Source organism: Triticum aestivum, chromosome 4D (genome assembly GCF_018294505.1).
Source record: "Triticum aestivum cultivar Chinese Spring chromosome 4D, IWGSC CS RefSeq v2.1, whole genome shotgun sequence".
Taxonomy (NCBI): Eukaryota; Viridiplantae; Streptophyta; class Magnoliopsida; order Poales; family Poaceae; genus Triticum; species Triticum aestivum.
Window position 1 is genome coordinate 455,678,475 of NC_057805.1, and position 26,317 is coordinate 455,704,791.

Below are 26,317 nucleotides of genomic sequence, written 5' to 3' on the forward strand. Positions count from 1 at the left end.
AGACGCTTGGATGTGCTTGGATGCAAAAAAAGAAAAAAAGAATTCAAGTTCCCAAGTCTTTTTAAGTCCAAACAACCATTCAAAGGAAGATCCGGATAAACTCCGAATAAAATCCAAAAATAAGGGGGCACAAATCCAGGGTGTTACACCTTTTTTGTGGAAAGGTTTCTCGCAGAGCTGGAAGGAATCAAGTCCATATCAAGCACTTCCCGTCAGCAGGCGTCTGTTGTTCTGGCCCTTGACAGCCTCGACGAGCATCGTGGAAACCCCTGCTCGTTGGCTATGCTAAGATGAATGTGGACAAGGAACTATCTCTTAATGGTGATGTTGGTGCGGCAGTTTGTCGTGATGGGGTGGGGGGGGCTTCCTTGGCTCCTATGCGCTCGTCCTCCTAGGTTTGACTAAACCAACTACTTCAGAGGCCATCGCTTGCCATGAGGCGGCGCTCGCATTGGCGGCGGATCTTCACATATGACTCTAAATCTGTAGTACATGACGTCAAGGAAGAAAGTGGCGGTATTTTTGCCTCCATTATCAAAGAGATCAATGCTAGGAGATACTTTTTTAGCAGTTGCATCCTAATCTTTGAAGGGCATGCAACAAATCATGAAGCCCGTAAATTTTGCCATTTTCTCTTTTGCTCAACTCGGTCGCCACTTGTGGCTTGCTATTTCTCATGAACTATCCCTATGATCGTTACGGTTGAGCAATAAAGTTCGATTTATACCCCAAAGAGGCAAGAAAAATAAAGTAATACTCAACTTTAAAGCTCACTATCCGATGTCTGTGAATGAAGATAAAAATGGAACTAGCATTACCAAAATCGTGTAGCCACGAGCTTCTAATGAAAGATGGTATTTTTACAAGATTTTTTCCTGGTGTCTTTCACAAAAAGTTCAAGCTTATTTTCAGCTGGCACGACAACAAAAATATTATATGCCCTAAAACAATTACGGAGAATACTAAAAAAAATTGTAATTAAATTTATAAACTAGCATTATCAAAATCATGTAGCCATGAGCTTACATACCATAAAGAAAAATATGGTGTTCTTAGAAGGTTTATTTATTTTAGTTCTGATGGCTTTCACGAAAAATTCAAAACTTATTTTCAGCCGGAACAAAAAAAATATGCTCGAAAAAATGATGTAAGAGTACTTGATAAACTAATCGTAATTAAATTCGAAACCATAAAAAATTTATAAACTAGCATTATCAAAATCATGTAGCCATGAGCTTACATACCATAAAGAAAAATATGGTGTTCTTAGAAGGTTTATTTATTTTAGTTCTGATGGCTTTCACGAAAAATTCAAAACTTATTTTCAGCCGGAACAAAAAAATATGCCCGAAAAAATGATGTAAGAGTACTTGAAAAACTAATCGTAATTAAATTCGAAACCATAAAAATTTTGAACCCATGACCTTCCGTACATCGGACGGAAACTCTTACCAACTGAGCTACGGGACCTCAACACATAAGCGTATTCTTAAGCAAATAAAAATTAATAATCAAAGGTTTAGAGAAAATGATGGCGAACCTTATTTATAATATACTCCTAATAATGAACAAAATTTCTGTCGCTAACCATCTGATGATCTGATCCGCCGGATAAAACTGGACGGTCGGATCGGCGCGTCTCCCACTCTCCTCGCGACCTCGCCGAAACCTCACTTCCAACTCCGAAGTCCTAACCCCACGAACCCCGAAGCCGATCCATGGCGGCGGCGGCGGGTTGGCTCCGGCGAGCGGCATCAGCGGCGGCGTTGCCTCGCCTGCCTTCTGGAATCACCCTCACGCCAAGCCTTCCCCCTCTGCTCTCTCCGAGGCTCAGCCGATGTGCTCCCCGGCCTTGGCGCCGCCATCGCCCCTGCTATGGAACTCATGGCCGTCCCCAAGAAGAAGGTCTCGTCGCTTTTCCTCCCCGTTATATTCCGTGTTTGTCCCCGTCACTTACATGTGCGTGCTCTGTTCTGGGTGATCTCTTGGGCATTGGTGTAACGTGGTACTAAGAGGATGCACTCTAGGTGTTCGGTGAATTGCCTGGTGGTAGAAACTGGACTGTGCGACCTTTCGAAATGTTTCACAAGTGGAACATAATCGATAGGATTATGGTGCAGGTCACCTGCTCTTTGATTACTTGGTAGGTCAGTGATAGATATCGTGTTTGGCGTTTAAGCCGGTTTCAGTTACAGCATAGAGTCTTATTCATGGGCTATGTTGGTTTATACTGCTGTTTGAAGACATAAGTTCTACTCCTAGTCAAACACATTTTGCCATTCATGTACATGCAAATTTGCAAGAATGTGATGAACGAATTAATATTAACAACATATGAAGAATCTCCAATCCCACATCCTCAACACTACCTATTTAAACCTATAAGGATGCTAGCCGACCCTCCTACACGGAGCTCCCCCGGATTGGGATGTTCCTGGCCGTTCGATCGTGTTGAATCTGGTCAACCAAGCAGGCAGGTTCGTCTGATTCTTTCTGTTGGTTTCACCTCGCGGTTGATTTTCGAGGTCCATGACTGGTGGGCTTGGGGTCCCTCCCGATTGGCTGGGTGAATCTGCCCTTTCCTTGCTCACCGCGTGCGACTCGTGCATTTGCTGCCCCGCTTCGGTGTGGTTCCACCCCCCTACAGCACAGCGCAGCACCACTCCCTCCTCCCTCGTCAGCCACCATCGGGTCATCTCGCTGGGGTGGAGGAGTAGCAGATCCGGCCGGATCCGAGGCGTGCGGGCGTGGCGTCGCGCATCTCTCGCAGCGGCGGCGACCTGCAGACAAAAGGCGATGGCCGGGACACTCGATTCGATCTAGCGCCATGGACCGGTCCCTGCGGGAGAGAGAAAAGATGAGGGAGAGAGAGAGAAAAGGAAGGAGAGGAGGGAGAAGGAGAGGGGAAAGAGGAGAGGGAGGCGTGATGGTGGATGCGACAGGGTCTCCGGCCGGCGCCGAACATTCACATCTCTCCTCCTCTCGTGCTCTTGACCACCACCGTGGCCCTCCTCCCCTTAGATTCCCCATCTCCTCAAGACAGAGCCGCCGATGCTGACCGGCCAATTCCGTCAGGCGCCGTCGTGGGAGGAGGCGCACCATTAGAATATATAGCATATATTGGCCTACTATCTGTGTGTTCTTCAGGCAGATTGTTCTTTTGGTTTCTGCTTGTTATCCTTGTAGCTCATCGCCATTGCTGCCAAACATAAAAGGCAGCATCAAGATAATTTGCATTGAACCTGAGCGGATTAAAATTCCACTATTTGATTAACCAATTAAAATTTTCGTATTTGAATGCCAAAAAATGTTGGGAATTAAAAAAAAACATGTCTCATATCTTCATACTAGAAATACTGATCATTCTATAGTAAAAATAGACAGGTGCGGCCACGGTCTGCGATGCAGGTGATTGCTGATTGGTCCACAATCCAGTTTGGACCTTACTTATTCTGTGCAAGTCTAGCGATGCCCTTTTCCATGCTAGTTTATTTTGGAAATGCACTTCATGTATCAAATGAAACTGCCGGTATGACAGTCCCTTACATATAGCTTTCAGCTAGGTTGCTCTTGTACAAAATAATCAAATAAAAATGAAATATCTGATTACTTCATATCCCCACAGCTCCTCGTATGGTAGTATGTAGTTATTTTTTATTGTATTTCCTAACTAATAATCCGTGTTAGCACTCTTCTCCCATGAATGTGATACACTCCAGAAGAAATGGCGTTCACCTAATTCTTATTTGTTGCTGACATGGACGCTTTGGGTAGAGGCCAGTGAAGATTTCATTAATGCACCATGTGTACAATGTACAATGCAATTTGTGTCTCCTGCTACATGTTTATTTTTCTGCTGTTTATGTCTTGGCAGAACTGATTAGTTATAATTACTATGAACATTGTTGTGTATGTTGTCATACCAAGCCAATTTGTATCTATGAACATGGTGATTTACCTTGATCACTGAATAATGTATAATTATGTTTATGTAAATTCAATATGTTTTATCTAGTCATTTATTTAATACATTTCATATAATTTATTGTATAAACAGATGGGGTGCGGCATTGATTGCTATCAATAATTAGTTGTATAAAGAAAACTCTTAGCTAAAGGAATGTCTCGCGCCATCTAAGGGCTCCTTTGATTTAAAGGGATTATATAGGATTTTGGCAGTGTTAGAACCTTAGGAAGTTTTCCTATGTTGGTCGTTTGATCCATAGGATTGAATCCTATAAGAATTTTTCAAAAAAGAATCATCTGTACTAAATTTCATTGGAAATCGCATCCACCACAACCTCTTTTTACAATTCATTTGTTTCTTCTGTGGTATCAAACATGATATTCTATTCATATAGGATTCAAGTGAGCATGTCATTCCAACCATGTATTTTTTTTCTATTCCTGTGTTTTGAGAATCCTATGAATCAAAGAGGGCCTAATTTTCTTCGTTGATTCCCTTCTCAAACTCACACATACATGTGGCCGGGCTATGTGTACATACACGGGCGACCCACTAGATTTAACATACTCAAACAACAAGCTTATTGCTTTCTGAAGAAGACTAACAACTCCACGGTTTGCTAATCCATCAAGGACCAGTACTCAGTACACGACTTTGAACGTTTGGCAGTGTTACCCGCCGGCGCACTTGGCCTCGCAGTCCTTGACGCAGGCGTTGAGGCAGTCGTTCATGCCCATGCTCCAGCAGCCGTTGCATCCCACCTGCCCATCCCCTCTGCATAGGGGGGCGCACTGAAGGCGAACGGTGGTCTGGCACGTCGAATTCATGGGGCAGTAGTTCCTACAGTACTCACCGCATGATACTTTTGCTGGAGCCGGAGCCGGCGCTGGCGGCTCGAGCGCCGGACGGCAACGCCCCAGGGAAGGAAGAGCCAGCGTGGCGAGGAGGGCGGCGACGATGGCTGCCTTGAGCGCCAGAGTGGGTGAACCCGAAGCCATTGGCTAGAGGGGAGAGGAAATGGAGCAAAACTAAAGAGAAGGAAGGCGTGTACACAGCTTAGCACAAGTGAGATGTAGAAGCGGATGCGATGCTAATTATAGCCAGGCGTCTAGGAACACTGAGTAATTTGCTATCGTAGTTAACTGACTAGCCACGAGTACATGGACGGATTAGTTCTCGATCGATGCAAAATGCACATGGTTACAAGTCAAGATCTGAGCCATGCCTGAGTTTACAAATTCCCACTGTAAGAGAAAGTTGACATTTTGGTTCTTTGCGGAATAAGAGAGTTGACTTGAAGATATACAAGTACACATATACTTGTTCATTATAAGTGTTCGAACAAAGGCAGATACGACTTCCAAGGCAGACTTCGTTTGAGCAAGCCATTACGTGCCACGCACTTTATTTTGACATTACGTGCCACACACTTTTTTCTTTGACATTACGTGCCAGTTGCCACGCACTAAGGAGTATAAATTACTCATTTCGTGGCGCTAGAAGGGGATCAATCCAAACAGCCGACTAGGCAACCATTTTGCTTCATCCTACTGAACAGACCGAGATCTTTTGTCATTTAGACGGGCAAGGATGATAGGTAAATATGTGCAAATGATTATTTATGTCAAGATATGCACACCAAAAATGTTGAGGCTGTCCACAATGCAAAATGAATGCTTCAATGAATTTCGGTTTGAACACATTTAACAAAAACTAAATTGAATAGGGCAATAAAACCTCGCGTTGGATGACAAATTGACAACGGATCAACTTGGCTTTCAACAGATAATCCCAATTTTACTTATTTTTAATAAAATATTCATAGTTTTATATTAGACTATGATTTTCTTAGAGAGAAATAATGCAAAACTCTACTTTGAAGTTCACTGTAGGATGTTTCTGAAGATTACAAAAACTAGCGTTATCAAAATCGTGTATATACCACAAAGAAAGATGGTGGGAGGGGGAGAACCGGTTGACAAAATGTTTTGCTGGCAGGAAAAGGAACGCTACTCTTTTTCTCAAGTAGTAGAGATTTGATGACTTGGAACCTTTTTTTACTGGGTTTATTATTGATGTATGCTAAAGACCCGTTAGGCCGTGTATAGCCCATTCGTCAATCATCATTATTAGCGAGAGAAATAATGCAAAACTCTACTCTGGAGTTCAGTATTGGATATATGTCCGACTTGTTCAGCTCACCGGGAGGTTTCTTTTCGTGCTTGTGTCGTTGCACTCTTGTAAGAGCACTTTGCAAGGAGATGGCACTCACTTGGTCGTTATCGGATGTCTCGTGCATAGTGAACACGGGGCCGGAATGACTTTTTGATGTGTTTCGTGATATGACAGAGAATATGCTGCTCAAGCCTAATGCTGTTGTGGATGATCTAATGTGTAAGGAATGAGATAGTTCATGAGAAAGTTGCACCTCCAACGAACGTTTCCAAAAGGTTCCTCTGCAGCTATGTCTCTTCAATACTTAACATCTCACAAAACTATGATTATGATCGAGTGAAGGGGAAGGGCGTGATTGCTGAAAACAAAATCTCCAGGGGGGCTGTCACACATCCTGATTGTGAGCTTATAAACTGTCGGTGGACAGCACCAGATATAGGTTGGGTCAAATTAAATACAAATGGTTCTTATCTTGTCCATGATGGATCAGCTGCAATTGGCATGGTGCTTAGAGATTCAAAGGGTGCGATCATCTTCACATCATGTCGCCGCCTGTTTACATGTTATAGCGCACTTGAGTCTGAACCGTCCGCAGTCTCTGAAGGTGTGTCATTAGCCATGCGATGGAGTAATCTACCTATTGTTGTTGAATCGGCTTACCTTAAGGCTGTTAAATTGTTCTTTCTTGGTCCGAGAGATTAAAAGCAAATTGCTCGAACAGAATGCTTGTATTACTCATGTACGCCGCTGCCAAAACAATGTATGCCATTTTGTGGCTAGTTATAGTAGGGTTCAAAGCCGTACGACTGTTTGGTTAGGTCCAAGGCCTGATGATAATCCTACTGATTGAGTAATACAAGTTTTTCTCCCGCCAAAAAGGAAGGAGTTCACTATCGGATGTCTGTGAAGATAAAAAAACTAGCATTATCAAAATTGTGTATACCATAAAGATGATGTTTTTACAAGATTTATTATTCGAAAATCTTATCTCGTGTCCGTCAGCCAGGAGCCAGGAACCAGCGAATGCTCTATCTCCCATCGGATTTGTTTGCACGAATCCCGGCACAGGATCCAAGCCACGTCCAATTTCCAAACCAGTTCACCATAAGAAAAAGGCCAATGAACTATTTTTCAGAACACTAGAGCTAGAACACTGATTAGTAGCCTGACCCCCACCTGGGACATCTGGGTTCGAATCCTAGTCTTACCCTTCTTTGTTTCTTTTTCATCAAATGTCATTTTCTCTAGGAAAAATCAACATGGCAGTTTATAAATTTTCAAACTATGTCACATGGTATTTTTTATTTATTATAAGAGATGTAATTTTTTATTTATTATAAGAGATGAAATTTTTTATTTACTATAAGAGATGGCATTTTATATTAAAAGATTAAAATTTTAATTTTTTAAGAGATGGAATTTTTATTAAAAGATGACATTTTTATATTAAGAGATGGCATTTTTACTATTAAGAGATGATATTTTTTATATTATGAGATGACATTTATTATTATGAAGAGATAACATTTTTATTAAGAGATGACATTTTTTGTTTATTAAGAGATAACATTTCCTTCCTTTCTTTGTATTCACATGGCAACTCAAATTGTAGGACCATGACAAGATTAAATATTTATTTAAGAGATGGAAATTTTTATTAAGATATATCAATAGATGACATTTTTTATTATTAAGAGATGGCATCTTTGTATTATGAGATGCCATTTATTATTATTCAGAGATGACATTTTTATACTAAGAGATGGCATTTTTATCAAGAGATGACATTTATTATTATTAAGAGATGGCATTTTTTGTTTATTAAGAGGTGGCATTTTTTATCATGACATTTTTTTCTTTTGTGTTCACATGGCAACTCAAATTGTAGGACCATGACAAGATTAAATATATTTTTTAACAACCACGGTTAATTTATGATATTAGAGGACGACATCTTTCATAAATTGAGCCTTGCATTTTTTATTTTTTAGATTTTCTATGTGTTTTTATAAAAAATGTTTTTGGGGTTTATGACATTTTTATATTAAAAAGCACCTAACTAGACTTTTTGGGTCAATTGGGGGTTGCCCTATGGAGAATGGGGAAAAAACGTAATCAAATTTATTTAAATCGAAAATATTGGTAGACGGATACTCTGACCAGCTGAGCTACGGGACCCCTACGAATAACCTTATTATTATATTAATTAAAATTAAATTATTGGAGTAGAGAAAACGATGCGAACCTTTTAATTAAAACAAAAATTCTGTCCCTAACCATCCGGTGATCTGATCCGCCGGATAAAACTGGACGGCCAGATCGGCGCCTCTCCCACTCTCCGCCCGACCTTGCCGAAACCCTCCTTCCAAACTCCTAGTCCCGGAACCCCGAAGGCGATCCATGGCGGCGGCGGGGTGGCTCCGGCGAGCGGCATCGGCGGTGGCGCTGCCTCGCATGCCCTCTGGACTCACCATCATGCCAACCCCTCCCCCTGCTCCTCTCCCCGAGGCTCAGTCCCTCGTGCTCCCGGGCCTTGGCGCCGCCATCGCCCCCGCGATGGAACTCATGGCCGTCCCCAAGAAGAAGGTCTGGTGGCTTATCCCCCCGGTTTATTCCGTGTTATGCTTGTCATTTACATGTGCGTGCTCTTGTTTCGGTGATCTCTTTGCCATTGCTGTAATGTAGTACCAATACTCTAAGAGGATGCTCTCTAGGTGTTCGGTGAAATGCCTGGTGCGTAGAAACTGGAAAGTGAGACATGTCGAAATGTTTCACCAGGGGAACATAAGTAGTTCATAGGATTACGGTGCAGGTCACCTGCTTGTTGATTACTTGGTAGTTCAGTGATAGATATAGTGTTTGGCGTTTAAGTCAGTTTCAGTTAGAGCACAAAGTCTTATTCAGGGGTATGTTGCTTTATACTGATGTTTGAAGACATAAGTTCTAGTAGTCAAACACATTTTTTCATTCATGTACATGCAAATTTGCCAGAATGTGATGAACGAATTGATATTAATATTAATATTACCAACATATGGAGAACCTACAATCCCACATCCTCAAGACTACTTATTAGGATATCATATTTTGGCCTGCTATCTCTGTGTTCTTCAGACAGATTGTTCTTTGGTTTCTGCTTGTTACCCTTGTACATAATCATCATTGCTGCCCTCATTCTTTCTTGTGCATTTCAGATCTCGAAATATAAGAGGGGTTTGAGAAATGGGCCCAGAGCCCTGAAGCCTGTTCCAGTGATTGTCCGTTGCAGGTACATTTAGAACTTGAGATATGCTTGTCGACGCTTCTAATTTGTTGTGTTCTTGCTAACTTTGTAATAAATCATTGTTGGATAAAAACAAATAACACATTTCCTTGTGTAACAGTATTCTTGATTCTGATTGTTTTACTATTTAGTTAAACAACTGTTACACCGGTCAGATGTTAAACCTGACTTTTAGTGATACAATTACCTTTTCGAATGTAGAGAGAATATCTTATATGCCACTTTGAGTTTGTGTATGTTATATTTTCTGTCAGAAAAACATATGGCACTGATGTTCCTTTTAATGCAACGCAGAGAAGACCAACATATGCTTTTTTGCTACCACTTTTACGGTCCAAATACAGATATAAGTTTATAATAGGATCTCATATTTTTGTAGTGGAAGTGGTGTGGAACCAGGGTATTTTTATCTTCCCCCCACATTGATCGCTGAAAGTAGTATAGGTCATTGAAGCCACATGTTTCCAGTGGTACAAATACACAAATAGGCAAACTTGGATGTCATGGTCATTTGACATTTCACAAGCTCTCAGTGGCATATAAAAAAGATATTTCCCCTAGAATGTAATGCTACCATTAGGCAGTAGCTAGAAACTGTAGGTTTTAAGTGGAGCCACATTATTTCAGGCACCTTCAGAATTTCATAGGTTCAGACAGTAGGCCATATGATGTTTGACATTTCACAGTATTACAACATCATATCAGTTCTTCCCAGATGATTCAGAAACTGCCTACCTCATCTCAGTTCCAGATTTGTCGTCCTTTGATCCGTGTTAGTAATATTTCTTTTCATGCAACTGTCTTCATGCCATTGTTCTACGTCGTCATCCGGGAATGCGGAACATAGAAAATGAATCCAGTGAACACCAGTAATGAGCATTTTTCAGTGCCACAAGCAAGCTACATCTACATGTCCCTGCTGTGGTATGTTGAGAAGGGCGTGACTGGATATGATTTTGCGCTTGCTTTTTCAGGTGCTGCGGGCGAGTGAAGCTGCCCCACTTCTACTGCTGCAGCGGAGAAAAAGGGAACGCCGGCGACTCCAGCTCATAAGCACCGGGTTTGCGCATCAAGCTGTGGTGTGACATCTCGTAGTACAATGGAAATCCCAGATATCACTTGTATTCTGCTGCTATCTCTTTGTGAGCAGTTCTCTATGTAGACTTTAGTTTGTGTTTCATAATTTCGTGGCGAACTTAGTGCTGGTCGTTGCCAGGAGTGTGGGTGCTCTCTGAGATGAGTGACGGTTGATTATGTGTTGCTAGCTTTCAGTATGTAGGACGCCTTGTTCCTACATCAAAATAAAAGGAAAAGAATGGTCCCAGTGTGAGAAATTTAAACTGTTGTTCTGTTTCGTATGGGAAAAAATGACACTCCCTCCAATCCGAATTAATTGACGGAATGAATTGTTTTGACCACACAGAACCCCAGTGTGAGAAAATTATACTATTGGTCCGTTTTATATTGGGGGAAAAGACGATGAATTGGATTTGGTTGTGACCGTGTGTTGTCTGCGCTGATAAATTGGCGCGTGTGTCATACTCCCTCCCTCCGGAATTAGTTGCCACTCAAAGCGGACGTATCTAGCACAGACGAAGTATGATCCGGTCCCTGGGGAAGAAACAGATGCGAGATCCGGGTGCCATTTCTGTCCATTCCGTGCGCGGCACTGGCGATGGTGGTGAGCCGCGGAGGCGCTCGGCACACACACGCACCCAGGGGTAGGCGACGAAACGGCGGTCGTTGGCTGGCTCTGGCTCCGGCTCGGCCGCCAGCCCGACACCAACCAAAACAATCCCCCGAACCGGCGGAGCGTGCCCCCGAAAAGGCGTGGAGACGCTGCGAATTCTGTGTGGCTATATGGGGTCAGCGAGCAGATAACGAAACGGAGGCTGCGGCTGCGCCCGGCGATTCCCCCCTCCCCTTCCCCTACTCCTCCTAGGCGCGCGCGCGCGTAGCCCCCACCAAATCGGCCAACGCTCCCATTCCATTCGCCAAGGGCTGCTCGTCTCGCCGAGGAGAGCAGAGCAGTACGAGAGAGAATTTGGTTGGTGGACACGCACAGTACAGATGGCGTCGCCCTCCTCGTCGCTCTGCTCCAGCCTCGGCTACCCGCGCGCCGCCTCCCTCGGCGGCCGCCGCCGCGTCGGCTTCTCCTCGTCCAGGTACACCGTCCACTTCCCCTCCCCGCCCCGCCACGTCAAGGCCTGTCCTCTCCTTCCTGTATCGGCGACCGCACCGCGGGGTAGGTGGGTAGGTGGCACGCCGTGCCGGGGGCGACTCGATCCCCGTTCCCTTCGGCAGCAATCTCGAGTTCGTGCGCGGATTAGTTCGCCACCCCCTTGTTCCGTCGCGCCCGATGGCATCCAGCGTCGGAGCGTCTGCGGCTGCAAATGGGCTGCACCTTCGCCCGTGGCGCAGTATGTTCCCGAAATTGGTGCTGCTGGTCCGAGCTGGACGAGCCCGGGGATTTACCATTTCCTGTCCGTTAGCACCAAATTAGCTCGTCATCGCAGGCACGGCAGCTAGAGGTTGGTTCTGTGTCATAGCCTCTGAAGAAAGGGTTCCAGTTTGGGGATAACATTAGGGATGTCTGTTCCATCTTATTCTTAGCTGTGTGTGCCTGCTTGTGTAGCAACCAGTTGACTCAACGTCTTTTTGTCTCGTCACTGAAACCGTATATGCTAGAGTCCCCAATTCGTGCAAGGGGGATTTTGCACTCTGAAAACGGTGCTAGATCATGTTTGCACAAGCTTAAGCTGAACGCATGTTTCTTTTATTCCTTAAGCGATCTCTCTTCGTGTTGCCTGTTAACAATGGAAGGGGCAAGACAAAGTTTCTAGCCAGGTCACCTGTTGATGACTGCATATTGGTTTGGGCGTCGTCTCGTTCAGTCCTGAATTCTAGACTTTGTTTTGTTCATGGTTTCCAGGAAGCTATTCCAAGTGAAGGCATCAAGGGTCGACAGTTTCTCCAAGAGTGACATCATTGTGTCCCCTTCCATTCTCTCTGCAAACTTCGCCAAGCTTGGTGAACAGGTCCGTTCAGATACTAACATCCATCGCACCACATAGCTCCGAGATGATCACTCTACTGAACATGAATTATGAATGTCTGGAAGAATAATCTAGGGTACTATCGGTCTCATAGCTTGGTATGGTGAATTGGCTCTATGCACCAACACCAGCATGATACATATTATCTTGCAGGATGTCACTGTAGTTTGGCAAAATCATAGTTCACACTCATCTTGTGACAGAGTTTTAATATTACTAGGTAAAAGCTGTGGAGGTGGCAGGATGTGACTGGATTCATGTTGATGTCATGGACGGCCGCTTTGTGCCAAATATCACGATTGGACCATTGATTGTTGATGCTCTGCGTCCAGTGACTGATCTTCCACTGGATGTGCATCTGGTACTTAATGAGAATCCTGAGTGAATTTCTCAGTGTTTGTGTGCTGTAGTCTCACCCCCATTAACCCTTCTTATTATGGTGTTTGTGATTGTTAATTGCAGATGATTGTGGAACCTGAGCAGCGAATTCCAGATTTTATCAAGGCAGGTGCTGATATTGTTAGCGTCCACTGTGAGCAAACGGCAACCATCCATCTGCACCGAACAGTTGATCAGGTAAATATTGGCTGAATGTCAATCCACATGTTAATATTTCAGATAATAGAGTTGAATGGCAACAACAACAACAATCTTTTTGAGTCTATGTCCATCTCTCACTGTTTATTTGCTCCTTGATAATTTTTGTTGTTTAGGTTTGATGTAGTTGTGCAGATGGTTTCAATCAGTATTGTACTTGACAATTATGCTGTATTTTCTGTTCATTCATGAAGTGTGAGTCTCTTCTGAATTGCGTGAGGTTTTTGTGTTATATAAGCTGGATTATCACTAGGCTACTATCACAGGAGGAGCACATGTTCGACTTAGCATCTTAGTGTTACACCTACAACTGATACATTCCCTGATGCTTGTAATGTTGGAACACTTTGCACACCAAGTTCTTTTCTAGATCTTTTATTATCCTAGTAGTGGTAAGGGCTGTAATATGCCTGTATCCCTCTTACCTGCCTAACTGTAGTTTGACCTGGATACCATATTCATTTTCTGAGCTACAACTAAATGGCTGATGCTTGTGAGCAATTTTATTTTAATGTCACAGAAAAACCCAGATTGATTGTATTCATCTCATATATTTTGCCAGATTAAAAGTCTAGGAGCAAAAGCTGGAGTTGTTTTGAACCCTGGGACCCCACTCAGTGCGATAGAATATGTACTTGAATGTAAGAATTCTTCTCTTCTCTCTACATTACTGATGGTATCTTGGGATGTGCTTACTGTTAGGAAAATCAATTGATGGTACTAGATTAGTATTTAGCACTAAAATGGCGGCTCACGGAAGATTGGTGTTGGAAGAAGCACAAAACCTATTCAGAATATGTATGTGATTCTGTAGATCGGGCTAGTCACTCGTACTATTGAGCCACTCATCATGGTTTTCTTTTATCAGCATAAGTATAAGCATAGCTAGTGTTCTAGTTAAGATGAAACTTGTACTGCTTCTGGTGGGAATTTGTGACAATTTTTACTACATGATCATCTCGACTTTCTTGACTACCCACATGTACTCACATGGTGTTTCTTGGATAAGATTAATTAACGGGATTCAAAGTGAAAGTTCCAAGGCTTCTCTTAGTGTAACTTAGACTCTGCACCTTTTTTACTTATTTCCATGTAACGGTATTATGCCCTGGATAAGACTAATTGCAGTAAAACTTAGTTGCATTTCTAACCGTGTCTTACGCTCGACAAGTAAACATCTCTGTAGTTTATAACTAGACTGAACAAGACATATACCATCTTTCATGATTATCTTGAGCATTCACCATGTACTGACAGCTGACAAGCTATTGCATTTGTTTGCCTGTGCAGCTGTTGATCTGGTATTGATTATGTCAGTCAATCCTGGTTTTGGTGGGCAGAGTTTTATTGAGAGTCAAGTAAAGAAAATTGCCGATTTGAGAAAATTATGCGAAGAGAAGGTATATATCCCTTGTGTTCTTGTAGGTGTTATCATGCGCTGGTGTTTAAAATGTTCAAACCCAATTTCGTAATATTTTAGGGAGTGAACCCCTGGATCGAGGTTGATGGCGGAGTCAGTCCCAAAAACGCCTACAAGGTGACCTTGTTTTCTCCTCTGTTATCGTCTCACCACTAGTTTCTATTCTGATTTTTCCATGGCATCATTTTCCTTGTGCCCTCTCCTATGTGGATGTGCCCGTGTCACAATCCTAGGCTAGCAATTTTATTCAGCTAGGTGCTGATTTTGTTGTTCCCCCTTCACTCTACCAAATGACAGGTCATTGAAGCTGGAGCGAATGCCCTTGTTGCTGGTTCTGCGGTCTTCGGAGCTAAAGACTACGCTGAAGGTATGGCTCCTTCCAGCGGCATCTGTTTTTGATCATGTACCGTGTAAAGTTTTTAAATATTGATTTCCTCTTGTAAATATGCAGCTATCAAAGGAATCAAGACCAGCAAAAGACCTGTAGCCGTAGCAGCATGAAGAACCGGAGTATGAGCATGTTACGCTGTGTAACATTTTTTTTACCATTATCGTGGTTTGCAATGCATAGGTGCCTTTCACTGTCAAGCCATACGTTGTATCACAGAGATCACCACCATCAGATAGGGAAAAAGAGGCAGCAAAGAAAGATATTTTTTCCTTTTCCGGTTGTCTGCGACTGCGAGGATGCGTATATCTTGTACTATGTCCACTCCATAACAAGGGCAACGAACGACGTGTCCTGTGCGATAACATTACCGCGAGCTCAGGATTGTTCATAATTAAGTAGCCCCTCCTCTCATCTTTCATCTTTGTACCATCAGTCCAGTGGTCCATGGTAATTGACTGAAGAAAACCTTGCTGATACTACAAAGCAAAGCAGGCATCCATTTGATCTGTGTTCAAATAATAATGCTCACATGTATGCACGGCCAGCGAAAATTTAGTCTGACTCGCACATTTCATCTGTGTTCTCCTTATCGTATTGCCTTGTAGTGCTATCCTTTTTTTTAGTGATCCATGCACAGTTTTTTTTAGGAAAACATTCGCATCTGTGTTCTCCTCGTCGTATAGGGCATGTTTGGTTGCCCGCATCGAGCCCAACCAGGCCCGCGTGGAAAGGAAGAGGCCTGTTTGGTTGCCTGGTTTCACTGTTGGGCCTGCATCGCACGCTTCTTAAAGCGGCCCAGAGCCTGGCTTGCCGGAAACGCTTGGATCAGCAGTTTCTCGCAAGCCAGGCTGAGTGCGGCGCGAGGTCGCACGGGCGGGTACGACGCGAGGGCGAGGGGGGGTGGCGGGAGATGGAAATCCGGCGTGCCGTCCCGGCGCCAAATCTAGCCTCACCCCCTTTCACTCGCTCACCCATAGCTGCTACCCCCTTTCTTCCCTACTGCCTCACCACCGGCCATGGCTCCCCCTACGCCGTCCTCGTCTCCGATGCCGGTAAGCAGCACCCCTCCCCCCTTTGTTAGGTCGGTGGTTAGGCCGTTAGGCAAGGTGTAGGATCGATTTCCCACTGAACGAACCGTCGATGTCGACTAGGTTATGGACGCACGGATGAGGCTGATAATTCAGGTAGCAGCATTGATTAGTGTGATTCAGGCATGGGTCATGTTCATGCACCAGAGAGTTGTTCGTCGTGCTGGGAGACCTTTGATCCGCTATGGTCCATTGTTTATCCGGGGACATGAGAGTATCCAAAATCTGAACTACATCTTCAACCGCAATGACGTTGAGCTCTGTTGATGCTTCGAATGAAAAGAGCACCATTTGCCAGGCTTGTCGAGACCTTCAGGAGCAGGGGGCTGCTACAAGATAACATCAACACCAGTGTGGAAGAGCAAGTGGCCATGTTCCTCCATGTTGTTGGCCATAACCAGAGGTTCAGGGTCATCCACAACACGTTCAGGAGATCAATGGAGACCATCTCTTAGGTACTTCATGTTGGAAATATGCCCTAGAGGCAATAATAAATTGGTTATTATTATATTTCCTTGTTCATGATAATTGTCTATTGTTCATGCTATAATTGTATTAACCGGAAACCGTAATACATGTGTGAATACATAGATCGTAATATGCCCCTAGTGAGCCTCTAGTTAACTAGCTCATTGATCAATAGATGGTCGTGGTTTCCTGACCATGGACATTGGATGTCATTGATAACGCGATCACATCATTAGGAGAATGATGTGATGGACAAGACCCAATCCTAAGCATAGCACAAGATCGTGTAGTTCGTTTTGCTAGAGCTTTTCTAATGTCAAGTATCGTTTCCTTAGACCATGAGATTGTGCAACTCCCGGATACCGTAGGAATGCTTTGGGTATACCAAACGTCACAACGTAACTGGGTGACTATAAAGGTGCACTACAGGTATCCCGAAAGTGTCTGTTGGGTTGGCACGAATCGAGACTGGGATTTGTCACTCCGTATGACGGAGAGGTATCTCTGGGCCCACTCGGTAATGCATCATCATAACGAGCTCACTGTGACTAAGGAGTTGGTCACAGGATCATGCGTTACGGAACGAGTAAAGAGACTTGCCGGTAACGAGGTTGAACGAGGTATGGGGATACCGAAGATCGAATCTCGGGCAAGTAACATACCGATGGACAAAGGGAATTACATACGGGATTGATTGAATCCCCGATATCGTGGTTCATCCGATGAGATCATCGTGGAACATGTGGGAGCCAACATGGGTATCCAGATCCCGCTATTGGTTATTGGCCGGAGAGATGTCTCGGTCATGTCTGCATGGTTCCCGAACCCGTAGGGTCTACACGCTTAAGGTTCAGTGACGCTAGAGTTGTTATGGGAAATAGTATGTGGTTACCAAAGGTTGTTCGGAGTCCCGGATGAGATCCCGGACGTCATGAGGAGTTTCGGAATGGTCCGGAGGTGAAGGTTTATATATGGGAAGTCCAATTTCAGTCGCCGGAATTGTTTTGGGGGTTATCGGTATTGTACCGCGACCACCGAAAGGTGTCCGGGGGTCCATCGGGTGGGGCCACCTGCCTCGGGGGACTTAATGGGTTATGGACAAGGGTGGGAACCAGCCCCGTCGGGGGGATGGACCGCAGGCAGGCGACGGAACCCGGATCCTTTTCAAAAACAACGGGGCCAGCATCGCCCCTCGATCCGGCTCGCCCTTGGCCGGGTCGCCCAACCCGGCCAAGCCCTGCGACCCGGCCAGGCTCCGCAACCCGGCCGGACCCCTCGACTCGGCCCCAACAACCAAGCTCAAGACTTCTCCAACAAGCCAGCACCGCCCTTGGCGTGCTCTCCAAACCCGGCCAAGAGTTAGCGTCCGTCCCGTCCTAGCCGTACGATGGGACGAGTCTCCACCAACTGATGACCGAAGCCATAGTGCCCCGCCCATGCCTCTGGTCAGCCGGACGAGGCAACAGTGCCCCCCACCTACCCGCTGACCAGGGCTGGCGTGGCAACAGTGCACCCGACGTCACCCATCACGCTGGCAAGCGGCGACCTGACGGAACGCCACTGTAGCCGACTCGACTCGGCCTCGCCCTGACGACCGACAAGACGGCACACAGTGCCCCCTAGGTGCATGGGGCCCGCGCCCGGCGAACCCAGCGAGCCCTGGCACCTGGCGGGTCCCAGCACCGGGTTCCTAGATACTGATGACCCGGCCCTAAGGCCTTGTAACATTACCATTGTACCCCTGGGGGGTTGACCTATAAACCCCCCAAGGAGCCCTCATGCATACGGGCAACTCACTCATTCGCACAGGCGATCGCACGCACCTAGCAAACAACACCCGAGGAGAGGGAGCAGCCTAAGCCGTGGCCAGACTTCCTTCTTCCTCCATACAGCTCTAGGAGCAACCTTGTACTGATTCATATCAACTACACTAGGCAGGACTAGGGGTGTTATCTCTCCGGAGAGCCCCGAATCTGGGTATGTCTTGCGTCCCGCGCTCGCTCATGCCGACCTCGCCTCTGGAGCCCACCAGTGCCCTCGAGCCTCCTCCTATCTTTAGCCATCCCATGGCATCTGCCGTGCGCCCACCACGACAGTTGGCGCCCACCGTGGGGCAGCTCGAGGTCCTGGCAGGGAGCATGCTTCAGACAGGGATCTTCTCCGACTCCGACGAGCCCGTCGCACTGGCGGACGACATCATCGACGCGCTCGCCGCCTCCTTCGCCACGCTGCGCATCTCCGACGCGCCTACGGACGACGAGTACCCCCGCGAGGTACTCAGCTTTTCCGACTCCCCGCTCTCCATCAACGACGGCGCTCCTACCGGAGCGATAGACCTCTGCGTGGAGGTTTTCGTCACCGACACCGGCGCCTCTTCTTCGTCGAGCACGGAGAGGAAGGCCGCCGAAGCCAAGGCCGCAGCAGAGCGGGCCAGCCCGTCCAACCCGCTGCACGCCACGATGCAGAGCCTCCGCGTCCTCATCGGCACCGACGTTGACGCCTTCAACATCGCTGAAGCCCAGACTCGCCTCGACGAGGATCGCCAGCGCCCGCTGGACCTCACCGAGACGCTCGCCGCCACGCAGCGTCGCCTCAACTCCGCCCAGCTGGAGCGCGACGCCGCCTACGGTTTCACGCCGGCCGCGCCTGAGCCCAGCCGGGTTGCCGACGTACGAGCCCGGGGTGGCACGATCGGGCGCGCCTTCGGCGCCCTCCCTCCCGCCTACGAGACTCCCGTGAAGAACATGCGTGCCGCCCAGGCGGCCGCGGTCGGCCTGGATCAGCTCGCGGGCGAAGAGCTGCAGGATCGCCTCAAGAGGGTGAACGACCTCCTCGTCGCGGCCAACGCACAGCAGGACCGCCTCAACCAGTTCGCCAAGCCGGCAGGATCCGGCTCCGTCCGAGTCGCCGGACCCGGCGACAACCAGCACATGGCGTCTTCACCACCCGGCGAGGCGCACTCCGGCCGCACCCGGATCCGGCGCTACATCGCCCCGACGGCTGCTGGCGGCTTGGCGGATGAGCCGGCCTCAGAGGCCCAGCGCCGCCTCGACCCCCTGCTCCAACCCGGCCGACGTCTGGCTGCAGGCGACCTGGCCCCCCGCGGCGTGGTCACCGACCGACTGGGCCCGCGCGCCATCGACGACACCGACGCTCGCCACCGCCTCGATCGACTCGCCCTCTCCCAGGAGCTGGAGGAGACCGGCCCCGTCGGACAGGCGTGCTTCGGGCCACGCATCCGGGGTGAGCCCTTCACCAAAGGTTTATGCTCCCCGCGACACCCCCAAGTATAATGGCACCGTGAAGCCAGAGGACTGGCTAACCGACTACACCACCGCCATCGGCATCGCCGGCGGCAACCACCGCCTCGCCGTACGCTACGCGCCCCTCATGCTCCAGGGGTCGGCCCGCACCTGGTTGAATAGTCTCCCGGCTGGCAGCATCAACGCGTGGGTCGACTTCGAGCAGGCTTTCGTACGCAACTTCACCGGCACCTACAAGCGACCCGGCCGCCCCAGTCAGCTCGCCATTTGCGTGCAGGGGCTGGCGGAAACCGGCCGCGAGTACCTCGCACGCTGGACCGAGCTCCGGAACAGCTGCGAGGGCGTCCACGAAGTCCAAGCAATCCAGTACTTCATCAACGGGTGCCGAGACGGCACCCTCCTCAAGCACAAGCTCTTGCGCTCCGAGCCGGCCACCATGGCCGCGCTCATGGTGACGGCGGACAAGTACGCCAACGCCGACTCCGCCATGAAGATCCAGGTGGCACTGGACGAAGCCGGCAAGGCCAAGCCGGTGCTGCCTCCGAAGCCGGCCGGCTAGGGGAGCCGGCAGCAGCACCACCAGCAGAACAACAAGCGCAAGGCCGATCAACCGGCTCAGCGCTACGACAACCGGCTCGTCGCGGCCACCGAGCAGGCACCCGCGGCCGAGCCGGCCGCCAAACGCCGGAACACCGGCAAAATGGCATGGCAACCCGCCATGAGCTTCGAGGAGATGCTCGACGCTCCCTGCAAACATCAGAGCGGCGCGAGGCCGTCCACGCACATGCTCCGATAGTGCGCCATCACCAAGCGCATTGCCAGGGGCGACATCCCACCGCCTCCGGCTCCGGCTCCGGGAGCGGGGCAGCCGCCTCCGCCTCCGCCGCCACCTCCAGTCGGCGGCGCGATGCGCGACGACCCCTACCCGGCCCATAACGCGACCTACATCGTCTTCACCAGCCTCGGCGACGACAAGTGCAACGAGCGCCTCCTTCGGCAGGAGGTGAACACCGTCATCCCGTCCAAGACATAGTACATGCATTGGTCGGAGCGTCCGGTCACCTGGACCTGGGAGGACCACCCGGCCGTCATGCCGAACCCGGGTGGTTACGCCCTCGTCCTCGACCCCACCATCGTCCCACCCCGGAGCACGTGCAAATTCTCCCGGGTTCTCGTTGACGGCGGCAGCAGCAGCAACATCCTCTACCGCGACACCATGACCAAGCTCGGCCTCGAGGCCAAGGACCTGGAGCCGACCCGGACGATCTTCCACAGCAACGTTCCCGGCCTCTCCTGCTCCCCGATCGGTCGGATCCGCCTCGACGTCCTGTTCGGCGACAGCAGCCACTTCCGACGCGAGCCGATCTGGTTCGAGGTGGTGGACCTGTCCAGCGCGTACCACGCACTACTGGGCCGGCCCGCGCTCGCCAAGTTCATGGCGGTCCCCCACTACGCCTACCTGAAGATGAAGCTGTCGGGTCCGAAGGGCCTCATCACCATCTCCGGCGACTACCGCAAGTCCCTGGACTGCGCCCGAGACGGCGCCAAGCTGGCTGAGTCACTGGTCATAGCCGAGGAGCAGCGCCAGCTCGACCGGATTGTCGCCCTGGCCCAAGAAGCGTCGGCCGCCAAGATCCCGACTGAGGAGCCAGCCGACGAGGCCACGTTCAAGCCCCCCAAGGAAACCAAGAAGGTGAAGCTGAACCCGGAAGACCCCAGCTGCAGCAAGTACGTTGTCGTGGGCACCCGCCTCGACAGCAAATAGGAAGGCGAGCTCGTCGACTTCCTCCGTGAGAATCGGGATATTTTTGCATGGACCCCCAAGGACATGCCGGGTATCCCGAGGAAGTACGCCGAACACAAACTTCACGTCCGCAAGGACGCCAAGCCTGTCCGTGAACCCCTACGACGTTTTTCCGAAGAAAAGAGAAGGACCATCGGTGAAGAGGTCGCCAAGCTCTTGGCGGCCGGCTTCATCATGGAAGTGTTTCACCCCGAGTGGCTGGCCAACCCAGTCCTCGTCCTGAAGAAGAACAAGACCTGGCGCATGTGCATCGACCCTAAAGACCCGTTCGCCCTCCCGCGGATCGACCAAGTCATCGACTCCACCGCCGGGTGCGAGCTCCTGTCATTCCTGGATGCTTACTCCGGCTATCATCAGATCAAGCTGGACCCGGCCGACGCCTTGAAGACGTCCTTCATCACACCCTTCGGGGCGTATTGCTACATCACCATGTCGTTCGGCTTAAAGAACGCCGGCGCCACTTTCCAGCGCTGCATGCAGAAATGCTTGCTGCCGCAACTCGGCCGCAACATCCACGTCTACGTGGACGTCATCGTGGTGAAGACCAAGCAACACCTCATGCTCCTCGACGATTTGAAGGAAACCTTCGTCAACCTGTGCGAGTACAAGGTCAAGCTCAACCCGGAAAAATGCGTTTTCGGAGTCCCGGCCGGAAAGCTACTCGGCTTCCTTGTCTCGGAGCACGGCATTGAGGCAAACCCGAAGAAGATCATGGCCATCGAGCGCATGCGCAAGCCAGCTCGGCTGCGCGATGTCCAGAAGTTCACCGGCTGCTTGGCCTCGGTCAGCCGGTTTCTCAGCCGGCTGGGCGAGAGGGCCTTGCCCCTATATCGGCTGATGAAGAAGACGACACCGTTCGAGTGGAACGACCAGGCGGACGAAGCTTTCCGGGATCTCAAGCGCATGCTCTCCATCGCACCAGTCCTGGCCGCGCCGGCCGAGAAGGAGCCGCTGTTGCTCTATATCGCCGCAACCTCGCGGTCGGTCAGCATGGTGATGGTGGTCGAGCGACCAGAGAAGGACAAGGTCCAAGCCATCCAGCGCCCCGTCTACTACCTGAGCGAGGTGCTCTCCGCCTCGAAGCAGAATTACCCGCACTACCAGAAAATGTGTTACGGCGTGTACTTCACCGCCAAGAAGCTAAAGCAGTACTTCCAAGAGCACGTCATCACCGTGGTCAGCACGGCCCCCCTTGGGGAGATCATCAGATGCCGGGATGCCTCTGGCCGGGTTGCCAAGTGGGCACTCGAGCTAGCCGGCCACACCATCCTCTACGAGCCCCGCACCACGATCAAGTCCCAGGCCTTGGCCGACTTCCTCGTCGACTGGACCGAGACCCAGTACCTGCCGCCGCCGCCGGACTCGACGCACTGGCGCATGCACTTTGAAGGCTCGAAGATGCGACTCGGCCTGGGGGCCGGCATCGTGCTGTCCTCCCCCAAGGGCGACCGGCTCAAGTACGCGCTGCAGATCCACTTCGCCGCCTCCAACAACGTCGCCGAGTACGAAGCCCTTGTGCACGGCCTCCGGCTTGCCAAGGAACTCGGCATCTGGCGCATCCTGTGCTACGGAGACTCGGACCTGGTGGTGCAGCAAAGCTCCGGCGAGTGGGACGCCCACGACTCCAACATGGCGAGCTACCACTTCCTCGTCCAGAAGCTATCCGGATTCTTCGCGGGCTGCGAGTTCCTCCACGTCCCGCGTGCAGAAAACGAAGCGGCCGACACACTCGCCAAGATCGCCTCGTCCCGGCAGTCCGTTCCGTCCGGCGTCTCCCTCGAGCATCTGCACAAGCCGTCCCCGGACTCCGAGTCCATCCACGTCCCAGACGACCCGGCCGCTCCTCAACCCGGCCCGGGGACTGCTCCAACCGACCCGGCCGCGCCTCAACCCGGCCCGGGGACTGCTCCAACCAACCAGGCCGCGCCTCAACCTGGCCCGGGGACTTCTCCAGCCAGCCCGACCACACCTCAACCCGGCCCTGGGGCCGCCGAACACGGCTCGGGGGCTGCCACCCCGGAATCCGTCGTGATGGCCGTCCTCGCCGGGGTCACGACGCCATCCTGGGCCCTGCCCATCTCGGAGTTCCTGGAAAACGGGGTCCTTCCCATGGACGAAACCGAAGCCCGGCAAGTACAGCGCCGAGCATCCGCCTACAGCATCATCAACAACGAGGTCGTCAAACGCAGCTCCACCGGCGTATTCCAACGCTGCGTCGAGCAGGACAAGGGCATTGAAATCCTCCTCGACATACACCAGGGCGAGTGCGGGCACCACGCCGCCTCGCGGTCCCTGGTGGCCAAGGCTTTCCGCCACGGTTTCTACTGGCCCACGGCACTCGAAGATGCAGATCGCTCGTCCTCAAGTGTGAAGGATGCCAACGCTTCAGCAAGCGCAGTCACCAGCCGGCGTCGGCACTCCGGACCATCCCGATCGCCTGGCCCTTCGCGGTCTGGGGACTCGACATGGTGGGACCCTTCAAGACCGCTCGAGGCAGCATGACGCATCTGCTGGTGGCAGTGGACAAGTCCACCAAGTGGATCGAGGCAAGGCCAATCAAGAAGCTGGACGGCCCAACAACCGTCCGATTTGTCAAGGACATCGCGGTGCGCTACGGCATGACAAACAACATCATGATGGACAACGGCACCAACTTCGCCAAGGGCGCGCTCGCACAGTACTGCTCCGTCTCCGGCATCCGCCTCGACCTGGCTTCCGTGGCACACCCACAGTCCAACGGCCAGGTCGAGCGAGCCAACGGTCTCATCCTATCCGGCATCAAGCCGCGACTCGTCGAGCCACTCATCCGCTCACCCGACAGTTGGCTTGACGAGTTGCCGGCCGTCCTCTAGAGTCTCCGCACCACGCCAAACAGGTCGACCGGGTTCACCTCGTTCTTCCTCGTCTACGGAGCTGAAGCCGTCATCCCAACCGACGTCGAGTTCGACTCACCGCACGTCACGATGTACACGGAAGCCGAAGCAAAAGAAGCCCGCGAAGACGGCGTCGACCTGCTCGAGGAAGCACGCCTCCTGGCACTCAGTCGCTCAGCCATCTACCAGCAAGGACTGAGGCATTACCACAGCAAGAAGATCAAGCCCCTCGCTTTCTGAGAGGGAGACCTCGTCCTCCGACTCGTCCAAGAGCAGACTGGCCAACACAAGCTGTCCTCCCCGTGGGAGGGCCCCTTCATCGTCAGCAAGGCCTTATGCGACCGCAACGCGTACTACCTCATCGACGCCCGCAAGACAAACAAGCGCAAGAGGGACACCGCCGGCGAAGAAACAACCCGGCCATGGAATGCGGAGCTCCTCTGCCCATTTTATAGTTAGCCGAGTGCACGTATGTATCACTGCCTTTTGTAACTGTCTGAAACTATGGGGTCCCCGAAGGATGCTCGGGGGCTGCCCCTTTTGCGACCAAGCTATTGTGTCTCCTACATTTGTGCATTACTTTACTCTTAAGCCAAACCCGGTCACCGGGTCGACTCGCTCAACCCGGGGGCTCGGGGGCTGGCCGGCTTGGCCACCCGTCTTTTTTCCTTAGCAGTTCTCAAACGCGTCGGATCGCCATAAGCTTCTCGCTTCGCCCTAAGCCGCAGATCCGGCTTCGGCTGTCGGCTGACAAGCACATAAGTCCAACGCACCAGCGCGCTGCGAGCACTAAGTCAAAAACCGCCGGGTCACCCAACCCGGCCCTGGCACTATAAGTTGTCGCACGACCGGCCGCTCGCCAACCCGGCCCTGCCGGATTGCCGCCAGCCCGCCCAGTGGGTGTTTCGCTTGCGCTCAACGTTTTGAAAGACTAAGTATTGAATGCTCCTCTCAAAGCCTGAGCCCCTTGTCACGGACCAAAGCCTTGGCCGCCAGACTCGCGGGGGGGGGGGGGGGGGGGGGGGGGCGGAGCCCAAAGGGGGAGAGTTACAGGAAAATGGCTCTAAAGACGAAAAGCAAAAGCCCAGGCATCCACGAAGTTTTCTGCATACCGCTGGGTCGCCCAACCTGGCCCTGCCACTATAAGTTGTCGCATGACCGGCTGCTCGCCAACCTGGCCCCGCCGGACTGCCGCCAGCCGGCCAGTGGGTGTTTCGCCCACGCTCAACGTTTCAAAAGCCTAAGTACTGAACGCTCCTCTCAAAGACCGAACCTCTTGTCACGGACCAAAGCCTTGGCCGTCAGACTCGCGGGGGGGGGGGGGGAGGCCCGAAGAGGGAAGGTTGCAGGAAAACGGCTCCAAAAATGAAAAAGCAAAGGCGCATACATTCACGCAACTCATGCATCATAAATTTAAACAGGCCCAAGGCCAGAGTTAAATTCACCCAGTCAACCCCCAGTGGGTGGGTGGACCTGCTACCTAACAAGAAATATGTGATAAGTTAAAAGTTCAGGCGTCCCCATCGCCGGATCGCGTAGCTCCCGGGTCCGCTGAGGTGCCGGTATCTTCCTCCCCGCCGTCCGCGTCGCGGTAGACGCCCGTCTCCTCAGAACTGCCCTCCGGGTCGTTCAGAAGGAGGCCGTAGTCGTCAGCAGGCACGACTCCGCCGTCTTCCGCCCGCTCCGGCCGGAACTCGTCGTGGAAGGCGAACCCGGCGATATAGCTGGCCCGAGCAGAAATCCGGCCGGCCTCCGCCTGCAGCTGGCTCTCCGAGCCGGCTCGCTGGCCCATCAGCGCGTCCAGCGACAAGTCTGGATGCCAGGACATCGCGAACCGGAGCGCCATCTCGGCGCCAGCACGGGCGGCGGAGACTCGCCAGTCATGGAGCCACTCCGGACCCGCCTCCAGCCAGCGCGCCAGCCGTGTGAAGC

The 26,317-nt window shown here is 50.6% G+C and overlaps 2 protein-coding genes and 1 long non-coding RNA gene across 3 annotated transcripts; all 3 read left to right on the forward strand.

The window, feature by feature from the left end:
* Positions 1-1,656: 1,656 nt before the first annotated feature.
* Positions 1,657-4,014, forward strand: LOC123098568 (uncharacterized). Its single transcript, XR_006447850.1, has 2 exons — positions 1,657-1,905; positions 3,720-4,014. It is a non-coding gene; the product is annotated as an uncharacterized lncRNA (long non-coding RNA).
* A 4,440-nt stretch (positions 4,015-8,454) lies between these two features.
* LOC123098570 (uncharacterized) lies at positions 8,455-10,847 on the forward strand. The gene is made up of 3 exons (XM_044520606.1): positions 8,455-8,728; positions 9,337-9,410; positions 10,400-10,847. The coding sequence occupies exons 1-3, from the start codon at positions 8,543-8,545 to the stop codon at positions 10,476-10,478; spliced, it is 339 nt and encodes a 112-aa protein (XP_044376541.1). The 5' UTR covers positions 8,455-8,542; the 3' UTR covers positions 10,479-10,847.
* Positions 10,848-11,283: 436 nt separating this feature from the next.
* Positions 11,284-15,300, forward strand: LOC123098569 (ribulose-phosphate 3-epimerase, chloroplastic). Its single transcript, XM_044520605.1, has 9 exons — positions 11,284-11,590; positions 12,358-12,463; positions 12,702-12,842; positions 12,944-13,057; positions 13,641-13,719; positions 14,369-14,478; positions 14,559-14,615; positions 14,796-14,865; positions 14,950-15,300. The coding sequence occupies exons 1-9, from the start codon at positions 11,496-11,498 to the stop codon at positions 14,997-14,999; spliced, it is 822 nt and encodes a 273-aa protein (XP_044376540.1). The 5' UTR covers positions 11,284-11,495; the 3' UTR covers positions 15,000-15,300.
* Positions 15,301-26,317: the final 11,017 nt, after the last annotated feature.

Excerpts from the sequence above, each read along its gene's own strand:
- LOC123098570 (XM_044520606.1), top strand. The coding sequence starts at position 8,543 with ATGGCGGCGGCGGGGTGGCTCCGGCGAGCGGCATCGGCGGTGGCGCTG. Across the intron at positions 8,729-9,336 it reads TGGCCGTCCCCAAGAAGAAG|ATCTCGAAATATAAGAGGGG; the intron begins GTCTGGTGGCTT and ends TGTGCATTTCAG. Across the intron at positions 9,411-10,399 it reads CCAGTGATTGTCCGTTGCAG|GTGCTGCGGGCGAGTGAAGC; the intron begins GTACATTTAGAA and ends TTGCTTTTTCAG.
- LOC123098569 (XM_044520605.1), top strand. The coding sequence starts at position 11,496 with ATGGCGTCGCCCTCCTCGTCGCTCTGCTCCAGCCTCGGCTACCCGCGC. Across the intron at positions 11,591-12,357 it reads GTCGGCTTCTCCTCGTCCAG|GAAGCTATTCCAAGTGAAGG; the intron begins GTACACCGTCCA and ends CATGGTTTCCAG. Across the intron at positions 12,464-12,701 it reads TCGCCAAGCTTGGTGAACAG|GTAAAAGCTGTGGAGGTGGC; the intron begins GTCCGTTCAGAT and ends TAATATTACTAG.